General features: G+C 46.1%; 1 protein-coding gene across 2 annotated transcripts in view; it reads left to right on the forward strand.

Annotated features, from left to right (window-relative positions):
- The window catches only part of LOC121004076 (sphingosine-1-phosphate lyase 1-like), a 247,803-nt gene that overhangs the window by 206,044 nt on the left and 25,252 nt on the right, over positions 1-16,507 (forward strand). The window contains exon 11 of one of the 2 annotated variants that reach the window (XM_040436155.1): positions 6,015-6,161. The exons of the other annotated variant lie outside the window; for it this stretch is intronic. Coding sequence (XP_040292089.1) covers positions 6,015-6,161 — 147 coding nt within the window. The remainder of the gene's footprint in view (positions 1-6,014; positions 6,162-16,507) is intronic. 2 annotated transcript variants of the gene reach the window in all.

The raw sequence follows: 16,507 nt of genomic DNA on the forward strand, positions 1-16,507 counted from the left end.
AGATGTCTACTCCACTGCAGCTCGTGCTTTGCACTTAGATGCCTGGTCATGCAGGTTTAGAACATTTATGCCTCGCTTCAGGCTCTGATTGCAGTACTGTCTAGGGGACAGGTCACTCGCATGAACTTGATTCCATGTGGGGTTGAGGACATCATCTTCCACCCAGTCTTCACTCCTGCCCTCCTTGTCGGTCTGCACACTGCAGAAAGCCACAGCAGTTGGCACCTGTGTTTTGTCATCATCCGAGACGTGCTGCGGTGGTCCTCCCATGTACTTAATCTATAACAATAGTGGTTGGTCATCGGTGCACTCAATCTCTTCCACTTCCGGGGCAGGGCTATGTGGATGGCCCTTGGAAACCCTGCTAGCAGAGTCATCAAAAAGCAGAAGAGACTGCTGCATGACTTGGGGCTCAGACTGCTTGGCTGATTTGCAAGGGGGTGAGGTGAAAGACTGATGGCCATGGGCTGCAGGTGCCAACTCTGATATTTCAGCAAGGGACTGGGTGGGAGATAATGTGAAGGAACTGGAGGCACTGTCTGCGACCCAATCTACTATCACCTGTACTTGCTCTGGCCTCACCATTCGTAGAGCCGCATTCTGCCACGCTGAAGGTTCTGCCGCCTACTCGCACCTGAGGAACGTGTTTCACTTGTGCGTGTAGATGGCACAGATCGACCACGTCCTCTCCCTGCAACAGGAGCTCCACCAACACAAGCAGCACCACGACCAGAGCCACGTCCCTTATTTGACGCTCTCCTCATTCTTTGCGTTCACACACCAAACTAACAGATTGTTTATGTCAGGCGACAATGTAACCGCCAATAGTCAACAATTAAGTTCACTGACAGTAAGGCAGTGCGGGTGTCATAAAGAGAAAAAATTTCTTGAGGTCACACAATAGTGTAACAGGCGAATTTTATACAATTACTTTACGGTCACAAAATTTTTTTATTTGTCAATCAACATTGTAACATCAGTATTGACTGGTTGTATTGGACTGTCAGATATGCAGAAAATGCCGCAAATGTAGTATCCAGCATAAAAAGGGTGTATTTTTAAAACCACAATATAACAGCAGTATTTAACGGTTGTATTGGACTGTCAGAAATGAAGCAAAGGCCGCAAATGTAGTATCTAGTACAATATGGGTATTTTTTTAAAACCACAATATAACAGCAGTATTTAACGATTGTATTGGACTGTCAGAAATGCAGCACAGGTACTTTATGGGAAAAAAATATGATTTTTTTTCACCCACAGTAAAACAGATGGATTTACTGATTTTATTTTACTATCAGATTTGCAGTGCAGGCCGCAAAGGTACTTTATGACCCAAAAAAAAAATTTTTTGTACCCACAATGTCCCAGTTGTATTCACTGATTCTGTTTCACTATCAGATTTGCAGTGCAGGCCGCAAAGGTACTTTCTGGCAAAAATTTTTATTATTTCCCCCTCCAGAATCTAACAGATGGATTTACTGAAATGATTACACTCACATATGGTGCACAGGGGTACTTTACAGAAAAAAATTTTTTATATGTCCTATCCCTACACTAGTAAGAGCTGAGTGACGTGCGGCGCTACTTGACTCCAGCTTATATAGAGGCTGGGTCACATGCTGCAATGGCCAATCACAGCATGCCATTAGTAGGCATGGCTGTTATGGCTTCTAAGGGCACACGAGTTAAACGTTTGTTGATTGGCTGCCTGCAGCCTTTCAAAAAGCGCCTTTAAATCGCCGAACACCGAACTCGAACCCAAACTTTTACTGAAATGTTCGGGTCCGGGGTCAAAAATTGTAAAGTTTGGTACGAACCTGAACTTTACAGTTTGGGTTCGCTCAACCCTAGTCTTCAGCTATTTCCAAAGGCAAATGGCAGAATTACAGTATTAAGCCCAAAATGCTTGAGCTTGCACGATGGGCTCGCTCCATACATGGTGGGTGCCATCTGTAGAATACAGCAGACACCTGCTGGCAGTGACTAGGCATTTAGTCCCTTAGATGTTGCCGTCAGTATTGACTGCAGTGTCTGGGGTTAGACAGAGGGAATAAGGGCTCCTTCTGTGCACCATTAGGAGCCTGCATGGTGAAAAGGCAGGGTAACAATTGGTTACTATGACAGCCTGGGGCCTTGTGAAAACTCCCAGCGCTGTCACAGCAAGCTGAATACTAAGCTGTCATAAAAGCCATATTGTACAATACTATTCTGTAGCAGTCAATGGTACAGCGATCAGAAGATTGCACGTACAAATCCCATGAGAGAACTAAAAAAAATGACCAAAAAAAATATGAAACTGTAGCGGTCAGAGGGAGAGACCGCAAGGCAGGATTCAAGTACAGTACAGCGGACAAGGAGACTGAAGCAAAAGCCGGCTTTATTAAGGAGCAAAATGAAACTGCCGGAAAAGCTGAGTAACAATACAGTACCACCGCACCAGAGGCACAATGGGTCAATGACAGGAATTGTATGAACAGGTGAACATAAAACAACAACAGTGGTAATGAGATTTTGCATAGACACAGAATAAGCTAAACAGCAAACAGTCAGCTTGCAGGCTACTCTCAACACTTATTCCCTATATAGCCCTGCTACCCAGGGGGCGCTGCTACAGCGCACTGACTAAGTCCCTGACTCTATAACCTATCACAGAAAAGCACCGGTGCCACTCACAGTTCTGCAGATTCTCTTGGATCCTATAAGATGCAGTCTGGATCCAGGTCCGGTCGCTTGCTTGTCTGTCTTTCTCTCTGGTCACAACAGATGCAGCTCTCCACCTCTGGCATAAAGGATCCGGCTGGTCTCTACACACGGTCCCACTTCTTCTGGAACACACAGTGAAGTCCTCTGTGTGCAGCTCCACAGCTGTCAGGAAAATCTCAGCTAATATAGCCTCCTGCTGCTACAGTCTTTTACTGTTATCTCTCAGCAGTCCATCTCTCTCTGTTATCTCAGCAACTTCTGGAACAGCCCGGGAAAAACTTCTTAACTCTTTCTTAGCCTCTGGCCAGCACAACTCAGGTTCCTGTTTAGTCACAGTGGCCTCTGGTGGCCGGAGGGAAACATGACAGTCTGCATAGATATAAGTGCTGGAAATGCTGCTGTTTGATTCCGGGCTGCCTCTTACAAAACCACGAATGTATTAAAAATTCAATGTTAACCTGTCACACCGGTGACAGGTTTGAGAAGATCTGAAAGATTATCTGCTCATTAGTGATCTGACAGCATCTTTTGGTTTCACTTTGTCTGTGTGTTGCTTGTATGTCCACACCTCTTGTTCAGGTGTGGATCATGTGACCTTTACCTTCCCCTATTTAGTTTGACTCCACCCATCACTCCTTGCTCTGGATAGCTTCATTTGGTGTTGGAAGAGCTGGAGTGTGGTTCTAGTTGAAGTCCTGATCATCCATCATCCATCATCCTTAGAAGTTAAGTGTTCTGCTTGTTGTGTTTTGTATTCCTCCCCCCCCTCTGTTGTTTACTAGGTCTCAGTGAGACGCTGGTTTCTTCACCAGGGAAGGAGCGGGTTGTCTCTGCCCTGTCATAAGTCTAGGGCATCTGAGGGCCACCAGGGTTTTCTAGGTTCCTGTGTATGGGCATCTCTACCATCGAGAGTTGCCCATGTGGATAGGAGTTAGGGCCAGGAGCAGGGTTGCATAGGTGGTGACCCTTTTCCTTCCCTAGCGGTGAGGCCTAGTGTCCTTTCCCTTCCGTCTTGTTGTCTTTTAGTGTTCTCCCCTACAGCATCCGTGACAGTTGTTTTCCGGGAGGGGGGAACTTTGAAGACCCGGGTCCCATTTTGGCTGAAGGTGTGGTCGTCTCTGCTCTTTATCCTGATTTAGAGGCAGAGGTTCAGGCAGCCCAGGCAGAGGCTCCTGATCTTTGTCCTCCTGGGAGGTTGTTTGTGCCTCTCGCTTTACGACACAAGGTTTTTAAGGAGCACCACGATACTGTCCTTGCTGGGACCCCGGGGAGTAGAGCCACAGTGGATCTTATTGCTCGGAGATTCTGGTGGCCGGCTCTTCGTAAGACGGTTGAGGGTTTTGTGGCAGCCTGCGAGACCTGCGCTCGTGCCAAGGTCCCTCATTCACGGCCATCGGGTTCTCTCCTCTCGTTACCCATTCCTTCCCGTCCCTGGACGCATCTGTCCATGGACTTCATTACGGACCTGCCTCGTTCCTCTGGGAAGACTGTGTGATTCTGGTGGTAGTGGACCGTTTTAGCAAGCTGGGCAACAGGTATAAGCGTGCGGCTGACAGGAGACATTTGAGTGGTCCGGACCTGAGAGTGGGTGATTCTGTGTGGCTGTCTACAAGAAACATTAAACTTAAGGTACCTTCTTGGAAGTTGGGACCAAGATTTATTGGTCCACATAAGATCATTGCCATTGTTAACCCTGTAGCCTTCCGTCTTGAACTTCCTCAGGCATTAAAAATCCATAACGTATTTCATAAATCGCTGTTAAAGAAATGTGTTGAACCTGTTGAGTCGTCCTCCTTGCCTCCCGCTCCTGTCATGGTGGACGGCAATTTGGAATTTCAGATCAGCAGGACTGTGGACTCCCGAGTTTTCCGGAGATCCCTCCAGTATCTCGTTCATTGGAGAGGGTACGGACCAGAGGAGAGTATGTGGGTTCCAGCGACCGATGTTAATGCTAGTCGTCTGGTGAGAGCATTCCACAGAGCTTATCCTGATAAGGTTGGTCCTGGGTGCCCTGAGGTCACCCGTAGAAGGGGGGGGGTACTGTCACACCGGTGACAGGTTTGAGAAGATCTGAAAGATTATCTGCTCATTAGTGATCTGACAGCATCTTTTGGTTTCACTTTGTCTGTGTGTTGCTTGTATGTCCACACCTCCTGTTCAGGTGTGGATCATGTGACCTTTACCTTCCCCTATTTAGTTTGACTCCACCCATCACTCCTTGTTCTGGATGGCTTCATTTGGTGTTGGAAGATCTGGAGTGTGGTTCTAGTTGAAGTCCTGATCATCCATCATCCATCATCCTTAGAAGTTAAGTGTTCCGCTTGTTGTGTTTTGTATTCCTCCCCCCCTCTGTTGTTTACTAGGTCTCAGTGAGATGCTGGTTCCTTCACCAGGGAAGGAGCGGGTTATCTCTGCCCCGCCATAAGTCTAGGACATCTGAGGGCCACCAGGGTTTTCTAGGTTCCTGTGTATGGGTATCTCTACCATCGAGAGGTGCCCATGCGGATAGGAGTTAGGGCCAGGAGCAGGGTTTCATAGGTGGTGACCCTTTTCCTTCCCTAGCGGTGAGGCCTAGTGTCTTTTCCCTTCCGTCTTGTTGTCTTTTAGTGTTCTCCCCTACAGCATCCGTGACATAACCCCTTTCCTGATTTTACATATAAAAAATAAACAAAATAAAAAAGTTTTGAAATGTCCGACCTATTGAAATATTTTTCATGAGCGTGAACCCCCAAAATGTTTTATAAAAGGGATCAAAAAGTAGTAAGTACCACAAAATGGAACCAATAAAATATATGGTTCACCCTACAAAAAATAAGCCCTCACACAGTTCTGTAGACAAATAAAATTAGCTATGAGTGTCAGAAAATGGCTATGCAAAGAATTTATATTTTTCAAAGGTTTTCATGTTTTTAAACTAGTAAAACATAATAAACACTATACAAATTTGGTATCGCCAAACAAACAAAAAAAAAATGTATGGAATTATTTCATTTTATTTTTTCTTCAATTTCATCGCACAATTTTTTTTTTCTGTTTTCCAATACAATATATGGTGTATTAAATGGCACCTTTAAAATTGAAACTTGTCCTGCAAAATATAAGCCCTCATATGGCTATGTGAATGAAAAGTTAAAAAGCATGACATTTGGAAGGTAGAAAGGAAAAAAACAAAAGCAAAAATTGGCCCGGTCATAAAAGAGTTAACAACTATATATAAACTTGTGTTTTAATGGCTTTTATATCAAATGTTCAGTTTGTTCTATTGTTCTAATTTTAATATATATATATTTTTTTTTTAATAACTTTAGCTGGCCCTAAAATTCAACATCCCTTTTCACGTGGATGCCTGTTTGGCTGGATTTCTTATTGTATTCATGGAGAAAGCTGGTTTTCCTCTTCTGCCAGTTGACTTTAGGGTCAAAGGAGTGACAAGCATCTCGGCAGATACTCATAAGGTACAATAATAAAGTTAAAAGTACTTTCATGTTTTAGCATGACACACCTGATGACCTGTATTATATGTTAAGTAAACCCGCTATAACTGCTATTTTTACAGAAAGGTTCATTAGTTAAAGGGATTCTCCAGGAATAAAAAAAAATGAAAATACTTAACCCCTTCCTGACATATGACGTACTATTACGTCATGGAAGTCGGTGACTTCCCGCATCTTGACGTAATAGTACATCATGGTAATAGAGCGGGCATCTGAGCGGTGCACACCCGATCACTGCAGGGGTCCGGCAGTCCCGGACCGTGACATAGAAGGGATTTGCTGTGGGTGAGGCAGCCCATTGGGTCCCCGCACTGCTGTGGCGGGGATTCAATGGGTGAGAAGGCAGGCCGATGCTGAGCAGAGGCTGCCCAATACCTTGCACGGCATTGGGACCTGCCTTCTGCGGGTGCCCAGGAGATCCAGCCTCAGGCTAGTGTATTACAGGCAATGCATTACAATACAGAGTATTGTAATGCATTGCAGAGGGGATCAGACCACCAAAAGTTGAAGTCCCAGAGTGGAAGAGAAATAAAGCTTAAAATAAAAAGTAAAACATTTTTCAAGTAAAAAAATAAAAATAAATATTTCCTCCATCATGGATATCCACTTTAGATGCACCCTCTGTGGGCGAGTACCCTGAGTACCTCGCCGATTCCCCAGTCCCCCATGCTGCATCCGCAATGGCACGCCGGTAATTCCACACCCGTGACGAGTTTGCCGAAGGAGTGACCCTGTGGCGCCTGTAATAGATAGTAGAACAACCGGACCTTTAGACCAAAACCGGAATGCAACAACCGCAATGGGACCGCAGATCCACAGCAGTCCAGGAACAGCAATGAAGGATGGTAGTCACAGCAGCATATCCAGTACGTCATTTATTGGAAGCCTTGAGTGCACACACAAACAAAGTACAATGTTTCGGCTACGCAGTAGCCTTTGTCAAGTATACAAAAGGAAAAAACTGGCAATGTTAAATACAAATATGTGACCCCTCCCATTAAAAGTTGGAGCCAATCATTAAAAAGCTCAGCCCACTCAATATATCAGTGCAATTATAAACAGCCTGTTCTATAATCAGGCCATTTGCAACATATAATGAAATAAATCTGTACCTGAAACATATATGTATCGTCCAGTCACGCTAGATATATTCCCATCCAACTCGGCGTCTGGCCGATCACAGTGCACATGTCTATTATGTCATCGCGCTAGCGCCGTGACGCAAAGCCGTCAGTCACGTGCATAATGTGTCATCGAGTCACATGATGGTCACGTGTTGAGCGCAAGGTCCTTTGCCCACATAAAAATGCAGCCAACTAGAAGGTCCTATCACCAGACCTAACTGTTCGACATGTGTGTGTCAATGGGGACAAACACATGTCTCCCATATAGACAACCACCCCAGGACAAAGCAAAGTATCTACTTTATCTAAATAGACCTTTCATGAGGTCGGACAAATATAGAACATGGCCATTTAAATATGATGGATATGGGAAAGAAAGTATTTAAAGGGAACCTGTCATGTGGATATTTGATTATAATCTAACTAATTATATACAATCATTAACTACTAAAAAGTACCTTAGATGTATTCACTTACTGGTGTGACAGATGGTTATCTCATAACATACACACAAAGATGCCGCATGCCGCATGCTAATGAGCTGATTGGAGTCCGGCGTGATGTCATTGAGTCCAGCGTATATTTAATTCAGAGCTATAGCCACTCCCCTGCCCACCTGCTGCTGATTCATATGGAAAATAACTGTCAATCAGCAGCAGGTGGGCAGGGAGAGTCAGGAGCTCATAAATATTCATGACTCATCATTATCAGCTGGAGCTTTTCAATGCAAGATGTTGGCAGATTGACTGGGTCAATTAAAGAAAGTGAATCAATCACTTATTTATGTTGCCCTTAGTTAGGACACCATAAAACTGGTGACAGGTTCCCTTTAAATACAACGGAACCGGACGAAACAATGTATCAGATACACAACACAGATGTGTAGTGTGAATAGACATGTGAACTTGGTGAACAAAACGAAATCATATAAATAAACCATACTCTACCATTAAAACCATTGTCTATACTGAGTCAGACATGAATAGAACCCTACCTATCTATCTATACTGTTTACATTAAATTCAATGTTGAGTCCCTGGGGTTGTAGTGATTGTAATGTAAAGATCCATTTCAGCTCTTTTTTCCTCAACATGCGCTCCCTATCACCACCCCTCTTGGGGACGTCAACAGAGTCAATGACCCTGAATCTCAATTGGCTGACAGAGTGTCCACAGTCAACAAAATGCTTAGCCACCGGTTTGTCCATCATTTTTTTCCTAATGGTGCTTTTGTGTTTGTTAATACACTCCCTAATCGCCATGGTTGTTTCTCCCACATAGATCAAACTTTAAGGACAGACAATCATGTAGACTACAAACTTGAACCGACATGTATAATATCCTGTGATGTTAATTGCACTGATATATTGAGTGGGCTGAGCTTTTTAATGATTGGCTCCAACTTTTGGTGGGAGGGGTCACATATTTGTATTTAACATTGCCAGTTTTTACCTTTTGTATACTTGACAAAGGCTACTGCGTAGCCGAAATGTTGCACTTTGTTTGTGTGTGCACTCAAGGCTTCCAATAAATGACGCACTGGATATGCTGCTGTGACTACCATCCTGTTCCATGGGGTTTAGGATTAGTTCCCCTCCTCTGGTCTGGAGGTGGGTGGGAGTCCTTATTCGGGGGGCCTGTCAGGTTCCCCTGTCCCCTTTTCCCCCCCGGTTTCTCCTGGGGGGAGTCTACTCGCCACTTGGGGGGGCCTTGTTCACCCCCTCTTTATTAGTTCAGGCCCTCTTTTTACTTTACTCCCCGGCTTCTAGGCCGCATCTTTCCTTCCTCGGGCCCCTGGTGCTCTGTTTGCCCCATTTTTTCCGTCCCTGAGCATCGCTTCTCCCCAGGCTCCCCCCTCTCCTGTTTTTCTTTTCGTTCCGGAGGGCCCCCGGTCTCCCACGGTTCCTCCCCACCGACGGCGCTCCTTTCCCGGCCGCGCCATTAATCAAGGCCCCGGCTTTTTCTTCACCATATGTAACCTGGCCCGACTCTCCCAATCCATGGTTGAGTCACTGGACCGCATGCCTGCCCAAATTGCAGCCACCTCTGTTCCTCCCAGGGACTCCTCAGTGGATAGGGCACGTTCAGACACCATGTCCCGCTCTGCATCCTCGGGTCTCTCCCAGGACATGTCTGAGGCTGGTGACGAATCCTCCACTGCCGCCTTCCGCCACCTCAGGGGACACCTTTGACTCTGATTCCGGATCTCATCAGGGCAGTTAGGGATGCTCTCTACGTGCAGGAAGAACCCTCCTCTTCGGCTCAGGAATCCGTATCATTCCGCCGTTCCAGGCGCCCAGCTTTGGTTTTCCCTAACCACGCGGATCTGGATGCACTCCTGGCCAAGAAGTGGCGTCACCTGGGTAGGCGTCTTCAGCCCGCTAAGAGCTTGGACGCCTTTTTTCCCTTTTCAGAGGAGCCCATTTCGATGTGATCTGTCCCTTCTCAGGTAGACCCACAAGTGGCCCGACTTGCTAAGGCTACCACCCTTATTTTGGCCGACGCGGCCTCCTTGTCTGATCCATTGGACAGGAAGATTGGCTCATTGTCTAAGTCTGCATTTGTCACAGCGGATTCCACTATCTGTCCCTCCTTTGCTGCGTCATGGGTGGTTAAGGCCTGTCTGGTATGGGCCAAACAGCTTGTTCGGTCTTTACCCCAGGATTCCACTCAGGGGGAGCTCCATATCCTTGCTTCTCATCTTCTCCAGGCATCCAGGTACCTTTGTGATGCTTCCCTGAAATCGGCAAGCCGCTCTAACAGGTTGGCTGCCAACTCGGTGGCCATCCGCCGCTCTGTTTGGCTTCATGCCTGGGCAGCGGATGCCGCCTCCAAAAATGCGCTCATATCTCTCCTTTTCCTGGGTGGTAAGCTTTTCGGGAAACGCTTGGAGGAGCTTATTTCTGAGGCCACGGTTGGGAAAAGTTCTCTCCTACCCCAGAACCGTCCCCACCGCTGCCGTCCTATGTCTGCATCGCGATCTCAGCGCTTTCGGGATTCCGCTTCCTGTCAGGATAAAAAGACGGTTCGGCCTTCCTTCAAGGCCAAGCCCTCGTGGCATGCCCGCCCTAAGCCTTCCAAACCCCAGTCTTCAAAACAGTTATCTGCATGACGGGTTTCCCCCGCTCGAGTTGCCCCCTCGAGTCGGGGGTCGGTTGCTCTACTTTCAGGAGCAATGGAGCGCGAGCGTGGATGACGCCTGGGTTGTGTCCTCCGGATACAAGATAGAATTCTCCGCCCTTCCCACGGGTTGGTTCTTCCAGTCGTTACCGCCAAGGTCCCCCTCCCTTGACGTGTGGCAGATGGGTCCAAATAATTTTGTACAAAATGTATTTGCCAAGCATCTCTAATTTACATAATAAGCATAGCATTAGCATTAGAATACTTTTTTGTACTTTATTTGGGTGGCAGAGAGCTGTTGCATTGTATTTGTTACCTTGTGTTTTCAGCCACAGCAACGTGCACCTGTGCATTGGAATGTGCTAACTGACCCCCCCTTTTTTTTTCTTTGCAGGTCCCCCTCCTGGGCGGCTGCTTTTTTTTAGGCCATTCATTCACTTCACGTGCACGTAATGATTGTTCCCGTCCTGACCGCGAAACGCTTTCAGGGGTTTTACTCGAACCTTTTCACCGTTCCCAAGAAGGACGGTTCTCTTCGCCCCATTTTGGATTTTAAGGCATTCAATTATTTTGTCCGTGTCCGCCACTTTCACATGTAGTCCCTCAGGTTGGTGATTACTTCCCTCGAGGTGGGCGAGTTTCTGTCGTCCATCGACATCCGAAACGCCTACTTGCATGTCCCCGTAGCTTAGTCATATCGGAGGTACCTTCACTTTGCGGTAGGTTCTCTGCATTTTCAATTCATGGCGTTACCCTTCGGCCTGGCGTCTGCCCCGAGGGTCTTTACCAAGGTGTTGGCTCCCCTTGTCGCACTTCTCTGTGCCAGGGGAGTTTCCATAATACCCTACCTGGACAATCTTCTGGTGAAGGCACCGTCCCGGGAGGACAACCTGTCCAGCCTCCACATCACCTTGTCTGTGCTGTCTCAGTTCGGCTGGCTGGTGAACTACTCAAAGTCCTCCCTTGTTCCCAGCCAGAGGATGGAATTCCTAGGCATGGTCCTCGACACTCGCCTTGGCCGAGTGTTCCTTCCTCAGGACAAGGTTGTGGCTCTCTAGTCAGGTGTTGGCTCGATTTCGCAAGCTGTTTTTTCTGTTTATCAGGGTGTGCATGCGCGTCCTGGGTCGGATGGTTGCCATCTTCAAGGCAATTCCTAACCCCAATTCCACACCTGGTCCCTTCAGCTCTCAATCCAACAAGTCTCGCCCGATCCTCCTGTCCCCTCAGGTCCGCTGGGACTTGCGCTGGTGGCTGAACCCGCTAACCATCTCCCTCAGCAGATCCCCCCCCCCCCGTTGGCAGGTGATCTCCACAGATGCCAGCCTGGCAGTTTTGGGGGCAGTCTTCGGGTCTTTCACAGCCCAGGGTCAGTGGTCGATACGGGAGAGCTCCCTACAGATCAATATTCTGGAGCTCAGGGCTATTTACCTAGCCCTGTACTGTTGGACTCTTCTCCTCCGTGGTCTTCCTGTCCGGATTCAGATGGACAACTTCACGGCGGTGGCTTATTTAAACCACCAGGGGGGCACCAGAAGTGCGGCAGTCCTGAAGGAAGCCTCTCGGATCCTGCGGTGGGCAGAGGGACACGTTCCCGCTCTCTCCGATGTCTACATCCCTGGAGTCAACAATTGGGCAGCCGACTTCCTCACTCGCCAGTGCCTCGACCCGGGCGAGTGGTTTCTCCATCCAGAGGTGTTTCTACAATTCTGTCAGCATTGGGGAACTCCAGACATGGATCTCTTCGCCTCCCGTCTGAACCACAAGCTTCTGCTTTACGTCGCCAGGTCTCGAGATACTCAAGCTCTGGCAGTAGACACCTTGGTGCTCCCATGGACCCAATTCAGTCTCCTATATCTCTTTCCTCCCCTTCCGCTTCTTCCTCAGGTACTCAAGCGCCTCAAGATGAATCGGGTCCCGGAGATATTGGTAGATCCGGACTGGCCCTGCAGGGCGTGGTACGCAGACCTCGTCTTCCTGCTCGCCAACGCCCCTTGGGGGCTACCTCTGTGTCCTGACCTCCTTTCACAAGGTCCACTATTCCACCCGAGTTTACCTCAGTTTCATTTAACGGCGTGGCTGTTGAGGCCACGGTCTTGAGGTTCCGCGGTTTCTCTGTGTCTGTCATCCAGACTATGCTTCATGCATGTAAACCCCAGTCGGCCTGGATTTACCACCGTACCTGGAAGGCTTATTTTGCTTGGTGTGAATCTGGCGAGGTTCACTCTCTCCTTTTTTCCGTCCTTAGGATTCTTGCCTTTCTTCAGGCCGGCCTTGTGAAGGGTTTCCGCCTGGTCTCCCTTAAGGGTCAGGTCTCGGCCTTGTCTGTCCTTTTCCAAAGGCCCTTGGCTCCTCGTTCCCAGGTTAAGACTTTCCTCCAGGGGGTGGCGCATTGCGTCCCTCCCTTCCGTTCTCTGGCTTTGGTCCTAGATGCCCTTCAGTCCTCTCCCTTTGAGCCCTTGAAGGAGGTCTCCCTTTCTTATGTCTCCTTTAAAGTTGCATTTTTAGTCGCGATTAATTCCATTTGCAGAGTCTCCGAGCTGGCGGCGCTCTCTTGTCAGTCCCCCTTTTTGTTTTTTCACCAGGACAAGGTTGATCTGCGCCCAGTTCCTTACTTTCTTTCCAAGGTGGTTTTTTCCTTCCACATTAATGAGAAAATTGTCCTGCCTTTATTCTTCCCCAACCCTTCTCACCCCAGAGAGCGGTCTCTCCACCCTCTGCATGTGGTTCGGGCACTCCGGCTGTATCTCCAGTTAACCGAGTCCTTACATTGGTCTGACTCTCTCTTTGTCATCCCTGAGGGCTCACGTAAGGGTTTACAAGCCTCCAAAGCTTCCATCTCCCGTTGGATTAGGTCGCTGTCAAGGAAGCCTATGTAGCGAAGAGTCGTGAGCCTCCCTTCCGGTTGAGCGCTCACTCCACTAGGGCGGTCGGGGCATCATGGGCATCTAGCCTCTGCTTCCCAGGTCTGCAAGGCCGCCACCTGGGCCTCAGTTCACACCTTTTCCAGGTTCTACCATATCCATTCCTTGGCCTCTGCTGATGCCAGTTTGGGTCGCAAGGTTCTGCAAGCGGCTGTGTGCTAGGTTCTTTGCATGGCTGTTTCTTCCCACCCTCGGACTGCTCTGGGATGTCCCATGGTGCTGTGTCCCCCAATGCCATTCACGAGAAAAATTGATTTTTGTACTTACCGTAAAATCCTTTTCTCGTTGGAAGCATTGGGGGACAAAGATCCCACCCTTGTTGTTTTTTCTTCGTTTAGGTTTTCCGGGTTCCCCGGCACCCTTAGATAATAGTCCTCTTTTTGGTTTAGGACATGTTGGCGTCATTGTTCGTCTGTTTTTTTGATGCTCCTACTGCTTTCAGACCAACTGGTTAATTTAGTGTCTGTGCAGAGGGTATAACCCATCTGGGTGGAGCCAACAAATTTCCTTTCTAGTGTCAGCCTCCTAGTGACAGCTGGGCATATACATATGGTGCTGTGTCCCCCAATGCATCAAACGAGAAGGATTTTACAGTAAGTACAAAAATAAATTTTTTTTGTCACCTTAAATCACAAAAAGTGATCAAAAAGGCATATGCCCCCCAAAATAGTACCAATCAAACCGTCACCTCATACCGCAATAAATGAGACCCTACCTAAGACAACCCCCCCCCCCCAAAAAAAAAAAATATGACTCTCGACTATGGAGACACTAAAACATCCTTTTTTTTGTTTCTAAAACTTAAATAAATAAAAAAGTACACATTTTAGGTATTGCCACGTCCTTAACAATCTGCTCTATAAAAATGTCACATGACCTAACCCCTCAGGTAAACGCTGTAAAAATAAATAAATAAAAACTGTGCCAAAATTACAAATTTTTTTGTCACCTTGCCCCATAAGGTGCAATAATGAATGATCAAAAAATCATATGTACCCAAAAATGGTACCAATAAAAAAGTCAACTCTTCTTGCAAAAAACGAGCCCCTGCATAAGACGATCAGCAGAAAAATAAAAAAAATAAGGCGTTCAGAAAATGGAGACACAAAAATATATATTTTTTCAAAAATGCTTTATTATGTAATACTGAAACAAACAAACAAACAAAGTAGACATATTTGATATCATTGCGTCTGTATCAACCTGCTCTATAAAAATATCACATGATCTACCCTGTCAGATGAATGTTGTAAAAAATAAAAACTGTGGTTACCTTGCCTCACAAAAAACCTAATATAGAGCAATTTAAAAATCATATGTAGCCCAAAATAGTACCAATAAAACTGGCACCTTATCCCTTAGTTTCCAAAATGCTGTCACTTTTTGGGAGTTTCTACTGTAATGTGCATTTGGGGGCTTCAAATTGGACATCTAAAAACCAGTCCAGCAAAATCTGCATTCCAGAAACTATATGACCTGCCGTGTGCCCTTACATCAGTTTACGACCACATGTGGGGTGTTTCTGTAAACTACAGAATCAGGGTAATAAATATTGAGTTTTGTTTGGTGTTAACCCTCGATGTGTTAAAGAAAAAAATAGAAAAAAATAGAAAATCTGCCAAAAAAGTGAAATTTAGAAATGTAATCTCCATTTTCCTCTAATTCTTGTGGAACACCTAAAGGGTTAACAAAGTTTGTAAAATCAGTTTTGAGTAACTTAAAGGGGTTGTCCGGGTTTAGAGCTGAACCCGGACATACCCTTATTTTCACCCTGGCAGCCCCCTGAGGCTAGCATCGGAGCATCCTGTGCTCCGATGTGCTCCCTTGCCCTGCGCTAGATCACACAGGGCGCGGGCTCTTTTATTTACTGGCTAGGGCAGCGCTAAATCCTGCCCATCAGTGCCGGATGAGGCAGCCCTTGTAACACATTACCACAGTCTGTCCTGTCCATCCTCTCTGTACTTCATGTCTCCTCATGAATTTAATTCTCCAGAGATTCAACTAAAGTTCTAATCTGTATTCAGGATCATAATCCCTGACAAGTAGACCAGAGAGGAGAATGAGGCAGCTCTTTACCTCAGTGTTGTGAAGGAACTTTTTAAGTTACTTGTCCTCATGTGTGATCAGGACAGGTTTTGTGTGAACTAATGGGACAGTGGCCATTTTGTTTCCCCTGATGATTGCTCCTCAGACAAAACAAGCCATTATAACTAATGAAAGGTATTTAAGAATATATTTATTATAAAGTAATATTTAAATATTTTCATTTTCTTAATTCCCGGAGAACCCTTTTAACCTACAACCTTGATGTTACTTTGCTCTTTAGGAATTTCAGAGATTAAACGAACCCCATAGGAAACCTAAAGAGAAGCTGTCACAAAAAAATGTGCACTCTGCAGGCATCATGTTATAAAGCAGGTGGAGTTCCGCTGACTTATAGATAGTTTTGTAGGAAAAGATTCATCAAAACTTGTAATTAATATATTTGACTTTGCTTTTTCTGACTTCAGTTGTACATGGGGAGGTGTCATCAGTGATTGATAGCATTCACTGTGTAAGTGTGTATACAGAGATGGCTTTCAGTCATTGATAGCTGTACACAGGGGTAGTCTTAAGCTCAAGAAAAGCATAGATATAACTCTATAAATTGCAAGTTTTACTGAATCTGTTCCCATAAAACTAAATGTCAATCTGCTCAGCTCTCCTGTTCTAGAACATGCTGCCAGCAGATTGCACTTCCTTTTGTGGTAACAAGTCCTCTTTAAAAGTGTTCTCCAGGAATTAAAACAATCAAAGTACTTAAATATTACCGTATTTCAAATATATTCCCAAATACCTTTCATTAATTATAATGGCTCATTTTGTCTAGCGAGCACTCATTAGGAGAATTAAAATGGTCACTGTCCTAGGTACACTCGAAAAGTTTCTTCACAACACTGAGCAACACCAATAAGTAAGCATAGCACAGCTAATAATAAATACATTTATTTAGACAATGGAGTAGATAAAAATACAATACATACAATGAATCAGCGGATAAAAAACTCACAGGATATATAGGGAACCATAGCCCGGATACCATACCAAAACATGTAATAAATAGATAGGTAATAGAGGGAACAGGAGCTAGGACAAGTAACAAA

Source organism: Bufo bufo, chromosome 6, assembly GCF_905171765.1.
Source record: "Bufo bufo chromosome 6, aBufBuf1.1, whole genome shotgun sequence".
NCBI lineage: Eukaryota > Metazoa > Chordata > Amphibia > Anura > Bufonidae > Bufo > Bufo bufo.